The sequence below is a fragment of the Maylandia zebra genome, linkage group LG20 (genome assembly GCF_041146795.1).
Source record: "Maylandia zebra isolate NMK-2024a linkage group LG20, Mzebra_GT3a, whole genome shotgun sequence".
Classification (NCBI taxonomy): domain Eukaryota; kingdom Metazoa; phylum Chordata; class Actinopteri; order Cichliformes; family Cichlidae; genus Maylandia; species Maylandia zebra.
Window position 1 is genome coordinate 34,302,628 of NC_135186.1, and position 22,092 is coordinate 34,324,719.

The 22,092-nt window shown below is 42.1% G+C and overlaps 1 protein-coding gene across 7 annotated transcripts in view; it reads left to right on the forward strand.

Annotated features, from left to right (window-relative positions):
• magixa (MAGI family member, X-linked a) overlaps positions 1 to 22,092 on the forward strand; it is a 61,690-nt gene extending 39,598 nt beyond the window's left edge. For 5 of the 7 annotated variants that reach the window (XM_014407465.3, XM_014407468.3, XM_014407467.3 and 2 more), the window contains 7 exons: positions 372 to 590; positions 1,086 to 1,364; positions 13,347 to 13,541; positions 14,298 to 14,374; positions 14,741 to 14,890; positions 16,561 to 16,699; positions 19,475 to 22,092. In XM_014407465.3, the coding sequence (XP_014262951.2) occupies positions 372 to 590; positions 1,086 to 1,364; positions 13,347 to 13,541; positions 14,298 to 14,374; positions 14,741 to 14,890; positions 16,561 to 16,699; positions 19,475 to 20,241 (1,826 nt within the window). In that variant the 3' untranslated portion in view covers positions 20,242 to 22,092. Of the gene's footprint in view, positions 1 to 371; positions 591 to 1,085; positions 1,365 to 13,346; positions 13,542 to 14,297; positions 14,375 to 14,740; positions 14,891 to 16,560; positions 16,700 to 18,175; positions 18,264 to 19,474 lie in introns of all 7 variants that reach the window. The other 2 variants (XM_014407469.3, XM_023152258.3) reach the window with 2 other exon arrangements.

A 22,092-nucleotide genomic window follows, 5' to 3' on the forward strand; every position in this document is an offset into this window, starting at 1 on the left:
CTGTTAATAACACCAATGCAAATCTAAGTATGTCGGGCTCAGGCTGCAGGATGTCTTCGTCTCATCAGCCAATGATTGTGTCATAAATGTTTATGCATTTTGACACTGGTTATATTTGGTGCAAACTAATCAATGTTATTGAACAGCATAGGTTATCCAGCAATTCCTAGAATGTAAATAAGCATGCAGAAATGGCCAGTAATGTGTTTTCATTTTGAATGCCTTCACATCGGGAGGCTTAGACTTAATTTCTATTGTCACTCACTGTTTGGTTAACTTTAACTGGTTAACTGGTTTGATTAACTGCTTAACTTTAGATCATATCTATATGACATAATGAGAACTTAAGGGCTTACTCTTTCCTCCGTCAGCTCCCGTATCCTCCCCAGTCGTCACCCCCAACATCTACAAACGCCTCATCATCCCGCACGGAATGACCGGCCCTTCCTCCTCCCACCCCAACACTTCAGCCGACATGCCTTCCCCGTCCACGGGTGCCTTGGTGGGGGGTATTCCCCCACTCAGCCAGGCTGGCTTGGCCCTTGAGAGTCCCCAGGAGGGGCAACTACCAGCAGCAGGGAACCACCAAGGTAAAAGCATCCAAGAGTAGTAGTGAGGTGTGCTGCTAAGTGAGTGGCGACTGTGCCAGTAGCTGTTTTTGTTGGTGTATAAGTGACATGATTTCCCAGTTCTGCCTCAGAAACAGCTCCTGCAGAGGAAAATAATAAATGCATTTATTATTTAACAGAAAATTGGAAAACAAAAGGCAGATATTTCAGCACATTTCTACACTTCTACATATTTCTACTTAACTATGATGGACTGTGTAAATATTTAAGTAAAATACTTTTTGTTGTAAAGCGAGAAAGCCAGAAAGAGGCAAAGGAAAATCATTTATTAAGGGAATCATTTAACAAATCTTGTGCTTTCCAAGCAAATCCAAAATGCCAGGTTTCTTTAGAATGATCATTTTTAGATGATGTGGGTCCCGTTGCACCCACAGTGTCGCCTAATTCTTAGCTATAAGCATCTTGAGATGACAGATGTTGTGACTGAATACAAATAAAGCTGAACTGAATCCTTAGGTGCCCCTCCTGCCCAGACGCCTAACGGACCTCCAGCCTCGGCCCTCATCCAGAGCACTAGCTTCCTGGACTCAGTTCCTGTGACGCTGACCTTAGAGCCACGTGACTTGTTGGGCGTGGAGGAGAGTGCCGGCGGACCTCCTGCACTCAGAGAGGGCGGACTAGGAGCCGTTCCTAAGGATGGAAGAGGAGGAGGAGTAAAGTCAGTGGATGTGGAGCTGAGGAGGCGACAAGGAGAAGGCTTTGGATTTGTTATCGCCTCTCAGGAAGTGAGTGGAGGTGAGTGGCAAAGAGTCCTCCGTATGTCCAGCTTCTGTCGGCGTCACCGCCTGTTATATGATTGAGTTTTGTATTTTAGGTCATCTTTTGAGGTTATATTTAGGTCCTGGAGTTTTCAGTTTGTTTTTACCTCCCCTGTGCTCCCTGTTTCCTCGTATCCAGGCTTAGTCTTTGTGTTAGGTCTTTTTCTGTGTCATTACTTTGTACTGTATTTTGGTGCTGTCTCTTGTGCCATGTATTTAGCTTTATTTCCCATTTGTCTCATTAGTTTGATTTTGTTCACCTGTGCCTTGTTTCCCCCAGCTGTGTTCTCTCTCCCTAATGACATCATGCCTCTATTTAAACCCTCAGTCTGCTTGTGTTGCTTGTTAACCTCCCCTTTGGGCCCCTGGTCTGTGTTTAGTATCGTAGATTATTTTCCTCACTTTATCCGTCCTAGTTTGACATTCCTGTGTGTGACGCACAAAGAAGTACAACAGAAACAGGATTCAAGAAGAATATACCTGAAACGGACAATAGAAAAACAACTGCTTCAAATTATCATTAAGCAAATGTTGTTTAGATGGTCTAGTGGTTAAATTGTGGCGATATTATTCTTCCAGCAAAAAGAAAATTTGACTGTTCATCCAAAACAAGAAGAGAAAGCAAACAAGTTATTTCCATTGATCACTAAATGGCGACAAATCAAACTGTTAGAAAAAGCAGGCAGTCAATTAGTGGAGAGAGCTATTGGACTTGAAAGGGACTTTCATTTGGTAATATATGTGATGCATAAGTAAGAAACACAACCTCTCTACTTAGCCCGAGGGGAAGTGGGTAATTTAAAAGTAAAGGAATTCAGTGGGCTGGATCACAGAGTTGGAAATGTTACCCACTGACACTTGAAATGGGTTAAAAATAAAACCTATTGAAATCCTTCAATCTCTCTGAAGATATAGGATGAAAAAAATAAATAAATAAATGATGGAAACTTGAAAATTGTTTTTCAAGCCTACTGTTCACCAGCGATCCAGAGTTCAAGTTCATATTCAAATAAACAAACATCTGATTTTGGAGGGAAGGGCAAGACTTTTTATACTGGTACATTTTTGGTTTCTGTTTGAACAAGCTTTGGTGCATGCAGATAAAATTTATCTGTATTGGTTAAAAAGGACCAGAGGAGAAACAGGAAGTTTTGAACCGGATATCCATTATGTTCCTTCTGTACATTCTGGCTACAATAGAAGCTGAGAAAAATGGCTTCGTCAGCCTCAGGCCAGAGTTACCTTACTGATGTTTATACGTGTCTGCTGTGATTTTAAGGCACTCAGCTGCAATAAAATAAAGGTTACTTGTAATAATTACAAAACAAGAGCACTTAGCTTATAAGTAACTATAACCCTGGGCACTAGATTTGCATATCACAGTTTAGTTTGGGTTAATAAGCAACTCGTTTCACATGTAAACAAGCCGCGGGTGTACAGGGAGGAGTTAAAGCTTTCAGATAAAAGCAGCACAGTAATACATAAATGCAGTCCAAGATTCCCTCCTCCTGAAACTGTGGTGGAGCTGACACAAAAAGCAGCAGAAGCTGGACACAGTACAGTAGCTGTGCAAAAGCACTGAGGGATTTTCCACAGCTGGGTTTGTGGCGACTCTCTGGTTGATTTCAGCTGCACCTGAGCTTCTCTGGTCGGCATTCAGCTGGAAGGAACAGAGAACTGAGCGACAATGATACACAGCACTCCACTGCACCTCCTCCTTTGGAAATATAACAATCATCTCCACTGTTAGCATTCCTTCCCCTCCACATGAGTAATTTCCCTCCCACCGCTATCTGCTCTGCATAAGCCCCGCCCCCTCTGACTGTCCCTCTATCACTCACTGCAGCTCAGCTCACTCAGTCCAGCTCCTGCTTTTAGAGCCGCAACCTGCTTCACGCAGACAGCACAGAGAGACAGAAGGACAAACAGTGAGGACAGAGAAACAAGGACAGAGCATTGTTGAGGTCTCGGCTCGGTTCAGGTCTGAATTATCCATCATGTTGGAGCGACTGCAGTCAGCTCTGAAAACTGTCAAGGACTCCAAATGTAAGTTTAGTTTGGATTTTTAAGCTTTCTTCTAAATTCAAGGCTGACTTGGTTTCTGGGAGGTCCGTCCATCATCGTGTCTGTGCCTGAGCCGTATTGATTTAGAGTCCTGCTGTGTGTGGGTCAAAGGTACTCCTGAATTTGTACGTGCACTGCTGTGGAACAAGTTTTCACAGCCTGCTCCTCTTGTGCTTTGTTCCCTAGTAAAGTTTTTTTTAAGAGGGTTTTTTGTCATCTGACTACAGGCTCTAACCAGATCGCCTGTGAACCATTTATTGTTGGGGTGAGGTTGCATAAGAAGAATCATTTCAGAAACTAGAAGTTGTTGCCTTTCAACACTGTTATCTTAAATGAGTTTTGTCCTGGGTTTGCATAATAATGGAAAAACCTACATAAAGCAGTACATTTGAACCCTAACCAACACTAGCTTATTAAGAAAATAAATGAATCTGCAACTTAAATGTTTTCTTTCTCATCTAAAGAGCCACATGCTGCTTCTTTATGTTTGATGATTCTCATCTAATGTGAGATTCTTCAAAGCTTCCAGTTGATACTAAAAAGTAATATCAGATTAGATACTGAGGAGTCCACTGATTCATGTTTGTCCACCACACAAAAGGGAAAGTGAAGTTTTGTGAAAATACAGTTGCAGTGGCAGCAATAACTGTTTCTGTTTCTGGGTGTCAGTGGCATCAGAGTCCACAGTGTACAGGACAAAATAACAGGCTTTCACTTACTGCAGCATCTGGAAGAAACACTTGAATGTAGTCAGAGCTGGTAACATGTTTCTCTCCAGCTACTATGAATCTGTTTCCTCCCTTGCTCCCTCTTTAATCTAAATCCTTCTCCCTTTTATTCCTGTCTCCTTGTTCTCCTCCTCAATCTGTATCAGCTCTCAGGAATGTCTGAAATAGTTTCACCTCATTGAAACTATGTGCCGTTATTTTGTGTGTGTGTGTGTGTGTGTGTGTGTGTGTGTGTGTGTGTGTGTGTGTGTGTGTGTGTGTGTGTGTGTGTGTGTGTGTGTGTGTGTGTGTGTGTGTGTGCGCGCGCGTGTGGACCAGTTTGAGTTTAGACCTTTGTGAGGTGTCTGGTCCTCACTGTGGCTCAGACTGTATGATGTGGTTTTTACTGTATGTTCCCACATCATCAGTAATGCAAACATGCACAGGGCTGAAGGATGAGCTTGGTAGCAAATTTCAATTTTTAATTAAATAGTTCTTTAATTTTTGTTACCTTTGCTGTTTTCTGACAATATTAAAACAATGTGTGCGCCTGTGTGTAAGTTATGTAATATTAAATCTTCATGACATAACCCTTTGAAATTCACTCAGAGCTTAGCTTCATCTGCCGGCCTGTTTGTGTCCAGATGTGCTGTCTATTTCCAGCTGTGGTTCACTGTTAAAGGAGTCCCAAAATTAACACGAGAATATATATGTAGCCCGTATTAATCCTTATAGTTCAACTATTCCTCTCATTTTCCATCTCTGTGTTTTTAATTATGAATGATAGTTAAATAAAAGATTATTTATAATATCCTGGATCATTCTGACATCAAAAAGAAGTCATGTTGTACGGAGGTTTGAGAAAATGTAAACACTTTTCTAATGAATTTCTGGTCTCAGTTGCTAATTTCAAGCCTCACTGAAAAGAAACAACATTGAGTTGTAAATTATAATTCCATTTAAAGTCAAAGGGACAAATAAATATATTTTCACCATGAGCGTGCAGCATCCCTGGGTTTTTCAGTCACATGTGACCCCTTGTTTGGCTTCAGCATCCAAAGATGGTAATAGCAGAATCAGTCAGCAGCAAGAGGGCCTCATTAACCCTTTGTATCATATTTGATAGATGAGTTTCTGAGACCTCTATCGCATCAACATGATCAATACTTGCCATAATTTCAAAATGTTATCGACCAAACTCTTTTTTTTTTTCTTTTTTTTTTTGTCTAAAATGAACATTTTTGCTAAAAAAAAAAGTTGCCAAAAACTGCCAATGTATCAAATGTCAAATCATAAACATGATATAGCAAAAAAAAAAAAAAGTGAATTTTGTTATAAGGGTTAATAATCATCCCAGTTCCAAAAAAATCTAAATTTTCTGGCTATTTCTTGATGGGTTGGGTTTTACAGGGTTAACCAATGGGTGACATCACTGTGGCCAGATCCATCTTTGGCTGGAAACAACCACCAAATAGCCAAAAGGACCAAAAATGATACATAGTGATGAGCATTACGTGTCCTTATTTAAAAACTGACCCGTTGTTATACATGCTGACTTCTTTCCTGTCCCATTCCACACTATGAACAGCAAAGCTCCCATGATTCCCAGAGGAATGCCGTGACTCAAAGAATTTCTGAAAAAACGTCAGCCTGTGCTCCCGAGGCGGTCGTGTGTCGAGTGTGAATGCGTCTGTTCGTGCTTTAGCATTCGGAATAGGAGATGTTAAACTTTCTATTAATAGCAGCTTTAATCCATAATTCAGCAGAATTATGAGCTGGGCTGTGTGTGTTTGACAAACTGGAGCGCAGGTGACTTCAGGCTTATTGGACTATGAAATTGGACAGACACACACATTTGTCTTTCAGCACTTGTGAGGACTTCCTGTACATGATGCATTAACGTGCTTCTTACCCTGAACCTGAACTCTCACCTGTGCTCTAGCAGTCTTCTGAAGCTCTCCCAAGGTGAGCTACAGACTCAACGTCCTCGCAACGAGAAACATCCTCATGTATTTAACCATTCACCCGTAAAAGTCCCACAGCATAAAACTCCAAATATTAATACTCAGACATCATCTGCTTATTGCGCTGCTGACAAAATCTGTTTATTAGCATAACTCTGACTTTCTAAACACATAGAATTCAGTTATGTCGTGCTGCAGTGACGCGTGCTGGTATTACTTGGTTACATGTGGTCATATTTGAGTATTTATATTAAATTAGAGGCTATAGTCTGTATATAAATGGGAAGCATCAATAAAATCACTGCAAACATTCTGCTATGACACTGCTATAATCCATCATAAAAGTGATGACAAACATATTTGAACCTCAGGACTCTGTGTGAGGCTGAGTTTACTGAAACTGTGTGAACTGATGTGTGTAAAAGTACAGATTATAATTTGCCACTTCATGGTTCAGGCTCATGACCCATGGCGACTAGTGGGAGAAGCATGACTTTAGTTATTGGATTCAATATGATTGGAATAAAGTGTAATAATAGGTGCTCCTGCTGTTCATGTGGTAACTACCTGACTTTGAGGATGCTCCGACAGCCCCTCCTGCAGATGGGGGGCCCCATGTTGCTCTTTAGGGCTGGACCTGTAGGCTGGCTTTATATATGTGCAGGTGAGCCTTCTGAAGCCAGTCGGAGGTGGGACTAAATCAGTGAGCAGGGCAATGATAATGCTGACAAAAAAAACAATAATTGGTTGTGGCGCACATAAAGTGACTCCAGCACCTTCTGGGTGCCTCGTAGGTGAGGATATTTGGCACGTCCTACTGGGAGGAGACCCCGGGGTAGATGGAGGACATCCTGAAGAAATTACATCTCTCAGCTGGCTCGGGAACGCCTTGGGAAATTTTCCGTACTATATTTTATGTTTTGAGACTTCAAACTGCAATATTGTGAGGACTGATTCTTAAATAACGCTTTTCTACTGAAGCAGTCTAAGTGCTTTATACAACGTGCATCATTCACCCATTTATAGAAGCACTATCGAACATTTACACAATGAACACATCAGAGTCCCTCGGTCACCCCGGGCTCGAACCACCAACCTTCCAATTAGTGGATTACCTGTTCTACCTCATGAGCTACAGACATGTGAACTGTAGATATAGATGGATATGAAATTGTGGAACATATTGAATATAGAAAACTCAGCAGATACAAAATGAATTTAGGTTTTTGTTTTTTCCAAGAGCTCTTTGTGTGCTTCCCCAACATGTAACTGTGTCTCCTGGGGTTGTTTTTCACTCCTAAGGCTGGTTTAGAGCCAGAGCCTAATCTGAAATACAATTATTCATGTTTCAACAGTCAGAGCAGCGTCTCTTATCCGGGGGGAAAAGTTCCAGTGTCGCAGGTCTAGAATCAGGAGCCACTTACTTGCAGGATTATGAATACCAAATAAGACTTTATAAGTCCCACACACAAATAACCTGGGCTTGAGTAAAAATTAATTTAAAGCAGCAGTGTGCAGAAAACTACTGAGTTTTTTTCTTTTTTTTTTTTCATTTATAAAATGCCAGCTGGTGATAACAAAACATCAAATGACAGGAAAATGTGATGAGTGTCATGAAGCTAGCTGTTATGTGTTGATGTTGATATGTTAACATGGCCTCTAGCCTTTTAGAGAGAAGGCAGAGCGGACTTGTTTGCGACTCTGCACCAGCAGAAAAGCACCTGGGTTCATGTGGGCAGACAGGAGGTATGTGTGATGTTTGAGGAATGTGGAAGAGGTCTTATGATGAGGATTTATTCTGTGTGCAGGCACAGGAGGGTCTTTTGGCAGCATAACAACGTCAGTAAATCATTTTTGGTATTATATTCAAACCCCAAACAACCAAACAGCATCTTTTCTGAGCCATACACAGAAAACTGCATCAGAGTTTACCACAAGGACAGTAAATAAACAAAAACACGATGAGCCGCCTGACCAAAGAGTCTGGATCGTGGTGCTGGTTGTGGTGTTGTGGTGAAAATCATGAATGTTTAGTTACTTTGAGATATCAAGCTGAATTTTTCCTCAACAGGTTAATATTTTATTGGTTTTCTTTGTGCAGCACATCTGGAGTCAGAACTGTGGTTGGAGAAAGTGATCTAGCAAATGTTCTCATACATGATTCATGGAGTCAGACCCAGAGAGGCCTCACACGGAAGGAGAAGGAAATGTCCAGAAGTACATGTCAGGACATATGAAATAGTTGTATGTTTGAGCAGAAAAAACGGCTGAATAGAAGTTTGATTTATGGATTTTTGGCACAATTTTTAAAGTTTTTTTATAGTCAATAATTTAAGTTCTTTAACTTGTAGTTTCGGTCCCACACTTTACCCCCACCCTACATCAAAAACAAGAGACTTGTGTGAAACTGTTGATGTGATGTGTCAAGCTGAAAAGGAGGTTGGTCTTTACTTAGTCTCTACTTTGTTTTTACGGCAAAACTTTACCAGAGCCTAAAAAATACATTGTTCAGTGGACCAAGAGGGAACACGGGGCACTGTCATTAGGAGACACACAGGACTTTATCCTCTGGGATGGGGGGGGGGGCTATGATTTGTAGAGGACACAGTTTTTGTATCTGTAAACCACCACGGTTGGTTTTACATCAGACAATTAAGATGTGAGTGCAGACGTGTGAGTTTCAGCTTTATTTCAAGGGTTTTAGAAAAACCTTTGCATGAACTTTTTGGGAATATTTGGATATTTTTATGCACATCCCCAAATTTTTAGAGACTTAAAAGTAAACAAGTTAAAATGATTTTGAATGTTTTTAATACTTGAATGAAAACAAGACCAAATGCTGCATTTTTACAGGTTTTTACTGCCGTCACCTTCAGTTGCTGCTTGTGGGTCTCTCTGCCTTCTGTTTTCTATTTAATAACTGAAAAGCTGCCCTGTTGGGTTGAGATCAGCTGACTGGCTGTTAATTCCATTTCTTCACCTTGAGAAACTCTTGGGCTGCTTTTACTGTCTGCAGCTGCTGTTATTGGGTCATTGAAGGATCTGTCCTAATCTGAGCAGAGCGTATAACCATATACACTTCATAATTCATGACTGCTATCAGCAGTCACGTGATTAATGAACACCAGTGACCCAGTTCCACCAGTGACAATGACACGCCCCGAGAGTGTTCTTGACATGGTTAGATGTTGTAAAATAGTTTTTCTGAACAATGGAAAGAATTCTGTGATCATGCACTTCAGGCCAGTCCATTCATTGATTTTACCAGACTGTTGATTTTTTACTTGCTCTCTCTCTTCTTTACAGTGAAAAGCTCTATAATACAAATTCAGCACTTTGAGTAAATTTCTGATGTCTGCTTCATTTGTAATCAAGTAACAAAGAAGCGGGCCTGACCATGAAACTGCTTTGTCCTCTGAAAATGTGAGACTGTGTATAGAAACTATGGTCTCATAGTACCTGTGAGACCAGGCTGCTATCGTCCAGTAAGAAGCAACTGGATATGCATGAAGGCAAAGGCAGGGAGACAGATGTGTGCACAGAAATACAAAAGACACAAAGATTTGTAGTGACTGTTTATCAGTTTTGGGTTTTTCTCATCGCTCTCTGCCTGCAGCTGTCAGCCTGGATATTATCACACTTCTCCTCCTCTGCTTCACTGAAGCATATTTCTCTCTCTGTAGCCTCGCGGTGCCTCCTCCACTGACTGAACACAGTGATCTCAGCACTTTCTTATCAGCTCGCATTCACCCTCCTACACCGTGTGTTTAAACAGCATTAAATACACACTCTTTTGCCTCTTTGATATTTTAAAGCTTCTTAAAGTGACTTTAAAGGAGCAGGTGGGATTTTTGTCCTGCTTCAGTCCATTCTCTGTGAATCCTGTTTACATCGCAGTCCTGCCGAGTGCAGGCCAGTTTATTTGTTCAGGCTGTGTCTGAGCTGCAGGTCGACGGCAGCACGAAAAATTCTCATGCAGGTTTTCTCACGTCGGGGCAGCCTCTGTAATTAACTTTCAGCTTCATTTGAAGTAGTACGTTAATCCTCCAGAGTCAGTGATAAAAGCCAGCTGCATTTTTAATATTTTCAATATATATTTTTATACCAGATTATATCCTGTCCATTCATAGTGTGCACTGAACCAGCCAACAGGTGATTTAGAAATATTATGTGTATAAAAGTTCATTTCAGCTCATAATTTTTCAACTTTATAAATTTATGCTCTACATAGGAACCCTTTTGTTCATTTTTGTACCTTTTTACAACTGTATTTTATTTCTCTATGACTGCTTTTTGTTGCTTTTTGGTCATCTTTGCCCATATTGCATATCTTTGTGCTCATTTCTTATTGTTGCCGTTATCATTTTTTAATCTCCTTTTAGTCATTTTGTGTCACTTGCTCATTTTACAAGTGGTTGCGCCCATTTTTTTGCTATTTTTATGGCTGTTTTGTGCATCATAAGTCAGTCAATATGCAGTGTTTTTGTTCTACATACCCCTAACAGCTACTGTCTTTGTTAAACTGGGTCATGTGAGCAGGTTACTGTAATCAGGTGAGCTCTTTGGCCTTCAGTCACTTCCTGTTTGATCTCCTAGACTTTACAACCTGAAACTGCACACAGTCAGGAGTTGGGACTCGGTGGTGGTTTCAGGGTCATCGGTTTGTGTATTTGCTGGTCATGTGACCACGCAGTCTGTTCAACCGGAAACGTTTTTTTCTTTTTCGTTTGTCTTCCATTTTCTTTGTTCTCAGCGATTCAATGATTAGTGTCTCTGAGCTAGAAAATCTTTCTCAGAATTTCCCCCCATGGTCCTCCCTCCCAGAGATTTCAACACTGGCTTGGATCAATGTGTGTGTGTGTGTGTGTGTGTGTGTGTGTGTGTGTGTGTGTGTCTTTGTGAGGACTGTCCTCACTTTAAAACAGACATTTAAAAGGATTTTTAAGGTTTTAGATTTGGTTTCGAGCTTCAGCTTTAGTTTATGTGCACTTAGTATGCGTGTTACGATAGAAATAATACAAAGGCATAATTCTGTATGTGATACCACACTATGGGGACTTGAACAGGTAAATAATTTAATGCTACATCTTTGGTTTAAGGTTAGCTTAACTTCTGACCAGTGTGAATCTCCAGAAATAACTTTAAACACTACATTGTCCCCTGAAGTGACAGAAACAAGACGTGTGTGTGTGAACTTGGCTGTTACAAAAACAAACTCCTACAAATGTTTTTCCCTCAGTTTAGTGATTAAAAAGGAAACAAGTTCAGAGCAGGATCGAGCTGAGATTAACTGGTTCTAAACAAGATTTAGTATTGGTGCAAAGTCCACCAGTGATTAATGAACGTGCTCAGATAGGCGCACCTCAGAGTGCCTCCATTGTGACAAATTTAAATATATATTTATATTTGATAGTAGGGATGGGAGCACTGGCTATTGTAGGAAACCGGTACCCAGTAGTCCAGGTCCTATCGATCCTGCTTATTGGTTCCTGCACTCGCACTACAATTAGCTGATGTCAGTTTGCGTGCCAGAGGAGGAAAATAGTGACACAGTCTGGAGTGTGGATGTGGACATTTATTTTTATTGCACAAAAGGACGAGATAAATGGTAAAGTGTAAAACTGCATCCAGGACAGAAACAACCGCATTATGCTGCTAACACAACTTCGATGCAAGCATCTGCCGAGACAGCTTTATATTCTACAAAGAGAAAGATCTTAGAGACGTGTGTGTCCTCATTAGGGACTTGTGTTGGTGTGGGGTTGTAGCCTCAGGTTTATATTTTTAAATGGTGATAATGAGACATTGTGCTTCAGCCATATTACAGAGTAACATGAAAGTAACGAGTGTAATGAGAACTTTTTCCCGGGAGTAAATAACTGCATCATTTTTAAGAAAAGTGTTCTGTGTAATATGCGTAATAATGATTTTTTTTGAGTAACAACTCCAACACTGATCATAACAAAGAGGTGAAATAACACGCACAAACATTTGACTACAGCATGCAATTAATTTGCATGAATATTATTTCTTTATTGCTGCTTGGTGGTGGCTCAACCCAATGAGAATCGATAAGGAATCAAGTCGATAAATGATATTGATAATGGAATCAGAATCACTATATTCTTATCAATTCCCTTCCCTATTTGGTAGCATGGCTCGACTATGGCTTCCTGCGCTGACATGGAAATGCATGACGCAGGGAGAGCACGCTATCCTGCCCTTCCATGTACATATGTGAAAACCCCAGAGGCAAGGAGCGCAGAAGCACAGCACACAGAACAGGCGTCAGTAACAACACGACATGGATTCATTCAGAAAAGGCCATAGCAGGAGTGCCTGGGGTGGAGGTGGGTTGCAGAGCGGATTGCACATGTGCAGCAACTTTACAAAGGTTAAAGCAACTCAAAGAGTACTTTCTTTAGGAAATTTGTGTCAAAGGTTTTCAGTTTGATTCAGTTTTCTGTTTAGAAATAGTGCACGTTGTACTGTGCTATGGTTTCCCTCCTCCCCACTAACACTGCTACTGCCTGCATCACTTTCTCTTCATGCTAGAAATGGGAACTAAAGTTGCCAGAGTCCCAGTCTTTATATGTCTTGGCAGGTGGGCAGGGCTACTTTAATCAGGTGCACCATTAGTCTTAGTTTTGAGGACAAAATTACAATTACAGGCAAGTGTACATTATACTCAAACGTTGCTCTGTCCAACCTCACCAACACGTTTCTGTGACAGTGTTTAGGCATCGATCCTGCCCTCACAGGACGCCTTTGGGTGTCATACAGGAGTGAAAACCAGATCACTGCTGTGTGCGAGTCTTTGTTTCTTTGTTTCTACTCTGTGCTGATAGACAACAGTCATGTGACCACCACAGGTCATACCAACACCCTGCAGTTGGTGTTAATGTGGTTTGACTGTGGGTCTTTCTGCTCCTTTATTTAGCTGCACCAGCTGGTAGTTCAGCCAAGCAGAGTGAACAGGCCTCAATTATTAAAAGTGAAGCACATGTATTATTACACAGCAGCAAGGAGAGAATACACAGCGTCGGCTAAAGTCTCACAGTTCTGAGTAAATCCTGTCCTAATCGTTAATTGTACTTTTTGGAAAAATATTTGGCAGGTTTCAGTGTTCTTATTTGTCATTTCAACTCAGCAGTCTGTACCAAAAATAGCATGATTTGTCCAGGTGATGTCTGACCATGTGACCTCTTTCTCTCCTTTCTCCAGCCCCATCGCTGATGTCTCACCGGTTCGTGACGGTGCGTCGTGGCAGCCCGGCGGCTCGCAGCGGGCAGATCCAGCCCGGAGACCAGCTGGAGGCGGTGGAGGGTCGGCCGGTCGCAGGTCTACAGCACCGAGACCTGGCCCAGATCCTGAGAAGAGCTGGGAACACACTGAGGCTGAGCATCACTCCTCGACACCGTATGAAAAAACACAGATACACTAAACACACTTATACCTACAGTAAGGCCAGTAACTGTAAATAAGCCTTTTAGCTTCCTTTGCTTCACTTTTAAGCCAGCTTTCTTCTGATTGGTTACCTGAAGTAAACAAAGCAACTGAGCAGCAGGCGGGGCTTCTGTGCAGCTGGTTCTGGTTTCTTCCTGTTAAAAGGGAGTTTTTCCTTCCCACTGTCGCCAAATGCTAGCTCAAAGACGGTTGTGTGATGGGGTTTCTTTATAATAATATAGGGTCTGTAGCTTACAATATAAAGCACCTTGAGGGGACCGGTGTTGTGAAATGGCACTGCATAAAGAAACTGAACTCTAATTACTGCTAAGCCTGTGAAAGTGGAGCTTGGACATCAAATACTTTACAGAGAGCTCTAAAGTTAGACACAAGGACATCACAGTATTATAGCTTATACTTGTATGGCTGCTACACTAGCCATGTCTCTCCAGTCAGACACTAAAATATTTTCCTTAGAATAATATTGCTTCAGCCTTTAATATCTCTGCCTCTCCCTCTGTGACAGCTGAGGCTCCTCCTGAATTGAATAAGCAGTTACGAAAGTGGATGGATGATGAAATATTTTTCCTAAACTGCTTAAATTAACAGATTTTGTACTGAAAGATAACACTTGTCTTTCACGTCTTGATTGCCTAATTCTTAAATCTACTGTGATGGTAAATAGAGTCATCTCATCTCCCTTCTCATTGTCTTTTTCACTTCTTCCAGATTCCTCTTCCCTGACCGAAGCCGCAGATCTGGACATAGATGGTCGGATGATAAAAGGACCCAGAGGGAGGTCAAAGGTCGGTTTAACTTTTGTTTTGTTGTAATATTACTTTGATCGGCGACTGTCATCTTAAGCCTTCTTCACGCATGAATTGCAGCCCTGAATTTGTCTTGACATGTGGTGCATGTGAGTGCACAAATGACCAGGTGTAGGTGTTCCACTTTCTGCACATCCTACCGAGGACAGGATGTGCAGGAAGCACCACCTAAATCAGAAAGTGTTTCCAGCTGTGCAAAAGTGTCTGAAGCAGACCGCTTCCTGCTGTGTGCTACATTTACATCTAAATTGTCTGAAGTTTACACTGGAAGACAGCTGTACTGTGGGACTGTCATTAAAGAGGCAGTACTGTTTAGTATCTGCAGTATTGTCTGTCTGTGTCCAGCAGGAGGAGTCAAAGTTCTACAGCGTGGACCTGGAGCGAGGTCCTACGGGTTTCGGTTTCTCTCTGAGGGGTGGCAGTGAATACAACATGGGACTGTATGTACTCGGGCTGATGGACGGGGGGCCAGCCCAGCGCAGCAACAAGATACAGGTACATGTGTACTCGTACTATTTAAATACACATACAGGTGCAAAATGCAAAATCCTGTTCATCATTTTAGATTTAGGTTCAGGCTGAGGTGTCAGTCATTAGCTGTTTCACAACAAAAGTCTTAGTGAGGAGACCGAATTCTTGTTTTTATTGTGAAAGAGGTGCAGGAAGTCTTATTGGTTTTTTTTTTTCTTATTTATTTTAACAATAATCTAACCTACTGACTAAAACCCTTCATTAATACTTTAATGCAGGTGAATCTATATGAGAGGAAAATCAAATCTGTACACCTTAAACATTAATGTGAACAGACGATCACAGGCATCCACTAAAAACATTTGGACATATTTCAGCGTCCTGATGAAACGAATGCGATGAGAAGTCTTTTACTGACTCGGTAGAATAAACTCTGACAGTGAAACCATGAGTCTGATCCAGGATTTTCTCAGAGTTTCCGTCAACTGTTCGATTAGTAGATGACACCTTCTACCTGCTGAGCTGCAGGAGAGAAGCCTCCCCAGTGTTACTGCGTTTGTGCTGTGCGGAGATTCAGAGATGCTCTATTAAATCTACTGATGATTCGTCTGCAGAAACGCTCTCTGTGATCTGTCATATCTGGTACTGTTAAAACACACGACACCGCTGAGCCAAAACACTGACCTCCAGGGGAAGTGAACATCGTTGGGTGTCAGGTAGGGACAGTCCAAGTCTGCAGGGGTGAGGACTCACCTCAGACTTGTTTAGAGAACAAGTCTGACAAACTTCTGGGGACTTAAAGGATCTGCTGCTGATATATAAGGAAGTCCAGTCCCACTGGGAAGCTTGGAAGTCTGTAGAGTCCAATTCTTGGCTGGTTCAAGGTGATGCCAGATTTGTGGAGAAAAAGTGGAGACTTGGTGTGATTGATGCTGGATCGGGTCTGAACGTGTTTCCTATATGAGCTGAGCTTTGGGCACAGTGAAACAGCAGGAAATGCAGCGGAGACGTTTCCACTCAGACAAACATCACTCAGGATCTCCGTCAAGTCGTTCTTTGTGATATTAAACCTTCTGAAATATTCAGAGCTTCACTTTGTGCCTGCAGCTCTGAGACTCTGATCATCAAACATTCAACATCGCAGCTGCTCGCATCGTTCTGCTTCCTTTTTTGTTGTTCCACAAAAAAAAGAACTTCACAAAATGCTCTGCAGCAAATGTAGCGCCCCCCAGAGGCCGAAATAGCCAACCTTTCTGAACAGTTTAAATCCTGATGTCTCAAACCACCTGAATGTGTCATGTTTGTGCAGTGTCTGTCAACTGCAAGTTGAACGTTTTTAAATGACACTGAGCTGAATTATGAACTGGATAATAAACAAAAGTGAATTAAAGTAAATATCTAAATAGTTTAAGCAGCTTTAGCACTTTAGATCTAAGAAGTAAAATATTGGACTGAAATATGGACTGAAAATAATAATAATCTGATCTGTAATTGTCTCTCTGATGTCTTGCAGCTGAATGTAGTTTTCAATACTGTCAGCATCCTCAACAATCTACACAAAGACCTTTTCATTTCTGATGATTGCACATGCCCCTGCAGAGGATGTTTGTCGGTGCCTGAAATAACATATACTCAGTTTTATGCTTTATGCACTTTCCTCCTGATGGTAAACAAGGTGTCACCGTGTGTTGCAGGTGTCCGACCAGCTGGTGGAGATAAATGGAGACAGTACAGCAGGAATGACTCACAGTCAGGCCGTTGAGCAGATCAGAAGAGGAGGACATCGAATCCACCTCGTCCTCAAGAAGGGAAACGGATACGTGCCCGACTACGGTGAGACTTCACAGGACGGACTGTTACACATGACACAGCTGAGAGAAAACTGGGAGACATTCTCTCTGCTAAGACTTCAGTTTCAAGTTCTTCTTGATCCTCTCTGAATTCTTTGATCTTTTATATCTTTTAATCAAAATGGCACACGGTGGCCCTGCGACAGACTGGCGACCTGTCCAGGGTGTACCCCGCCTCTCGCCCTATGACAGCTGGGATAGGCTCCAGCGCCCCCCGCGACCCTGAAAAGGATAAGCGGAAGCGAATGGATGGATGGATGGCACACGGTGAAGTTTGACCCCAAAGCATAGGAGGATCACTGAGTCACTCTGGGCGTGTGTCCAGGGGCACTCTGTCTCATTATCCATCTACAGCTTACAATCAGCAAGATTAATAATAATCCTGCTGACAAATACACAGATAAACCAGCAGCACTGAAAACTGCCTGGACTCTTTACTGACTCACTTGCTCTGTTAAGACAAGAGACTGAGGAAATAGCCGGGAAAGCTCTAACTTTGACAGCCTGCCCACAGCAGCTGAAAACTAACTTGTTCCAGGAGAGTTTGCATTTTCTGACCTCATAAGGTCGGAATTTGTGCAGAAAATCGCTTTTGTGTCTCTAGCAGCAGGGTTGCCAACAAATCGCTACAGACCTTCAAACTTCATGTGGCCTTCCGAGTAGCTCAAGATCAGTGCATAGAGAGCTTCCACGAATGGGTTTCTATGGTCGAGCAGCTGCATCCAAGGCTTACCGAGTGCAATGCAAAGGGCTGGATGCATTGGTGTAAAGCACGCTGCCACTGGACTCTAGCGCATGGAGACATGTTCTCTGGAGTGATGAGTCACGCTTTTCCTACTGGCCTGCTGATGGATGAGTCAGGGTTTGGTGGTTGCCAGGGCAACGGCACTGGTCTGACTGCACTGTGGCAAGTGTAAAGTTTGGTGGAAACTCTTCTCATAGCTCAAAGAAACAGTAAAGCTTTAAAATAATAAGGTCAGTGAATTTGGAAGCAATCTGTGTAATTCCTAAAAGCTCAGGCATCTGATTGCTCTCAGCACTCAGCTTCAGAGCGTATTTTCTTTTTAGGCTCTGCATGATGTCATCAAAAAATAGAATACCCATCCTAATATGGTCATCTCAGCTACAGAAGCCCCTCCCATCAGGTTTCATAAAAGGGGAGGGGTTAAAAAGTTTGTTTCAGGCAGCTTGAATAGCCCAGCCCACTATAAGATAAATAAGGATTATTTTGAATTGAGAGTTATGCAAAGCTACTCTATTAGAGTTCAAAAATATAAATATTGAGATGGAAATAAGAAGATGTTCATGAATACTCTGTTGAAGAGGCTTTTGTAAAGTACTCCCTCATCACTGACCTTTGACCTGCTTCCACGGCTCTCTCACTGTTTGACTTAACTTTCTTTGACTCTCTTTTCCTCTCCTTCCTCTTGTTTTTCCTCCTCCTCCTCCTCCTCCTCAGTGGAGCTCTCCAGCCTGTCTCTCTGTATGACCAACTCTAAACAGGGGGAACCCTGCTTCTACGTGATTGGACGCACTGAAAACACGCGGTTGGTAACTCCGTGTTTTCCCATCTGCTTTCATTTTCTTCACTTTCACTTCATCAATCCTTCATCTTCACTGATCATCAGCTGCAGTCTGCAGCATTATAGTCACATGTGAATAGCCATCAGATTACTGTACTGAGTATTTTAAGTGTTATTATTTGCATGTAAAGCGCCACACATATAGGTCCAGTACCTGATAGTGAGTAACCTGACAGTTTTATGTTGTTTCTGTTTAAAGGTACATTACCACCATCTTCTGGTGGTAGTAACATATTACAGCCAACCAGGACCCGGTAAAAACCCTGACTGGCTTTAAGGTGTAGTTGTTAAAATATTTCTTACATGCAGAAAATCCCCAGTGTGACACGGAGAAGTGACACAGACTGAACTTTAGACTTTAGTGCCATCGTGTTGGTCATTTACACCCAGATTCAGAGGGGTGCCAAGTTAGCAGCTAATGTTAGCAAGCAGATTTAGATACCTAATCACTGCTGATTAAGACATTTGAAAAAATTATTGAATTTCTGTGACCAGAACTGGAGCAAAAACTTCATGGACACCTCACAGCAGGCCTTATTATGCTGTTGATTTCATTAAAAGGCATCAACACCACAAACACAAATGAGGCTTCCAGTTCAGTGGCTCATGATGGGAGAGGTGAGGCCCAGCAATCATTCGTTGGTTACACGAGCACACCTGTCCACCAAAGTAGCCACGCCCCTAACTTTAATAATTCAAAAAGAGCAAGTTTCAAAACAATTCGACTACTTTGCATTAGAGAAACTGCAGATTTGGCACCTCAGCTTCATTTTTCAGCACTGATGTTTGCATATTTGTAGCAATAGAGAATGTGTATTCTAATATAATAGAGATATAAACCTTCAAAAGTGCCAACATCTGAAATGTTTCTATTGTCATATCTTGGCTACGTGATCATGAATTTCTGATTGAACCTCCTGCTTCATTTGTCCTGGTTGGTTTTGGTTCAGAGTCTGAACACAAAGCTTCAGACTTTCATATTAGACCCTGATTTTAAAAAAAAGATTGGAAACATCAGCAGGGCTGGCAACAGCAGAGGTGCCCGTTGGTCACTTTGGTGATTTATTTTTTGACAGGAGAAAAACCTACTTTTAAAAAAATAAACAAAAGGAATAACCACAATAATTACTTGCAGATATTCAGATAATTATATTCTGTCTCTGTTTGTCCATAAGGCCCTGAGGAAGGAGCCCTCTCCCCCTCCTCTTCACAGACCGAGGAGCTGGATGTGGATACGATAACCATGACAACTGCCTCTCTTAGCCAGGAAATGAGACGAGGAAGTGGTGCGGGAGAAGGAGAGAGGAGGAGGAGAGAGAGAGAAACCAAAAGAAGAACAGGAGGATTAGGATTAGGGCCTCCTGCTCTGGACCTGGACATAGTGGAGGAGGAAGCACGGGTGCTGGAGAGGAGATGGCAAGAGGAGGAGCAAAGGGAGGAGAGGAAGAGAAGAAGTCAGACTGTCAGGCAGATGAAGCAGGATGACCTCAAGGAGCAGGGGAGGAGGAGCAGGAGCTTACCCAGGAGTGATGCCCACCTCAGGGACTCACCTCTGTCAGAGGAGTCCAGAAGAGGAGGGGGAGAGCGGGAGAGGAGAGAGGAGAGAAACAGCAGCACCAACCGCCGTGCAAAGCATGCTGGGAACTCGGCTGCATCTCAGAAGGCAGCGTTCTCCTTCCTCATGCCGCTGGACGATGACAGCAGTGACAGACATCTTTCCGACAGCGAATCAACATCCAGTTTTTCGGAGATGCACCTATCAGCAGCAAGCATCGCCACTGCTGGCTCGAGGGAGGAGTCTGATTGGAGGAGAGCTGAGTTGCCGTTGCAAGATGGAAACGGCCCGGGCCCTTGGCTGAAGCCGAGCACGCAGAGACTGACGCAGGTGCTGACGAGCAGTCAGATCCGTGGGCGGGGACTAGCGGGTGGGCTCTCTCTCTGATTGGCCAGCTGTGAGGGCATTCTCCTCTTTTATTTGCTGATTTTTTTTTTTTATTGGCTACTTATCAAGGGCTTTTTTGATTGGCCTGCTGGAGAAGACACACCTCCGTCTGTGTCCAACTGGATGACCACAGAAAACTCTGTTTGTAATTGGCTGGTGGGTGACATAACAGCTACACAGACCTGCCGAACCAACACCTTTAATATTACCCATCATGCCTCAGTACATCCTGAGACCTGTATCATAAAGCTATATCGGGCCGCCATCGCCTGTCAGACAATTTCAACCCTCCACTTATTTTATCTTCCTCTCGGGATTCTGTTTTATTTCGACTTGATTCGAGTAACATCCTAATACGGGTTAGGGTTAGATTACAGCGATTGAAACATTCACCAAATCACCCGAGCTGCCTGTGGACAGCTGAACTCTTTGTGATACAGGCTCCTGGTCTGCAGACCTGATGTGACGTTTCCGTGTGAAACATCACGTCTGCGTTTCATGGCTTCATCACGATCATCTTCACTCGCATCCTTCCAACTTCAAAATGGTATGCAAACAACATCCGAACCGAACAACGGCGCTGTTTCGTGATTCCCTCTGTGTAATCTGAGCATGTGAATATTACTGGAATGATTTTTTTATTTTTATAAACGTGTAACAAAATTATTATTATAACGATATTAGAGATTAAATAGATCCAGAGATGATTTGATTTGCCTGCTTGCTTGTAAAAATGAAAGGAAAATAACCTGATGATGTAACAGAGCCATACACACGCACACACACATACAGATGTCAGGTCCAGCTGTGGTCCTGTCGGCTGTCGAGGAACATAACATCACCATGGCAACATGGCCTGTCTCTATAGCGACAGCCGCGGAGGAGCAGGACGACCTGCAGCTTTGGATCATAACAAGTGCCTCGTTTTGTTTCAGCCTTCGTCCTGCAGACTGTCACTTTGCAGAAGCAGCAGGCAGAGACGCACGCCGTCACTTCCTGCAACACGTCAAACAACGGCAAGACCTTTCAGACACCAAAATATCCCATCATGCAACAGCCAATACTGAGTTTAATGCTTTTTATAATTGAGACATACTTGAGCTAAGAATCAGTTTGTGTGCCACAAAAACAAAACGACCCCTCATGTTATCTGAATGTGTCTTCGCCTTAACTCCAGAGGTCCCAAAATTAGGGCGGCAACTAATTATTTTCACTACCGAGTAATCTTCATTGATTTTTTTCCCCTATAAGATGTCAGAAAATAGTCAAAAGATTGTGCTGTAACTTGTCCAACCCATAAATGCATCTTCAGAGGCCTTTTATGGGTTTTCTAGTTGAAAGATGTTTAATTTACATCAAGTGAATCAAAGGAAATCATTAAATCCTGACTTCTTTTCTTCAGGCTTCAGAAAATCTGGCATTTTACCAACTAATTAAATTTATCGATTGATTTTGTAGCTCTGTTTAAAACAACAGGAACAAAATTTACACAGACCTCATCTGTAATCTATAAAATCTCAAAGTTAAATTAAATATAAATGGGTATATCAGATATCTGCACACTTCCAAAAAAAAAAAAAAAAAAAAAAAAAAAAAAAAGATATCTGCACCCTTAAGACATTTGTTAAGAGTGTAGAAATAGTTCTGTCATTTTATAGACAAATCAATGAGAAGCAACAGTGTAGCCCTGTGTTTGCCATTTGGACTGAGGGTTAGTGTGCACTACAGAGATGTAAATAATATTAAATTAACAGATAAAACCAAAACACTGATTAATGTCCACAGGATAATGTGCAGAAGTTCAAGTTGAATAGTGCAAACAATCACGCACACGTCTCCGCTGAATCGAAA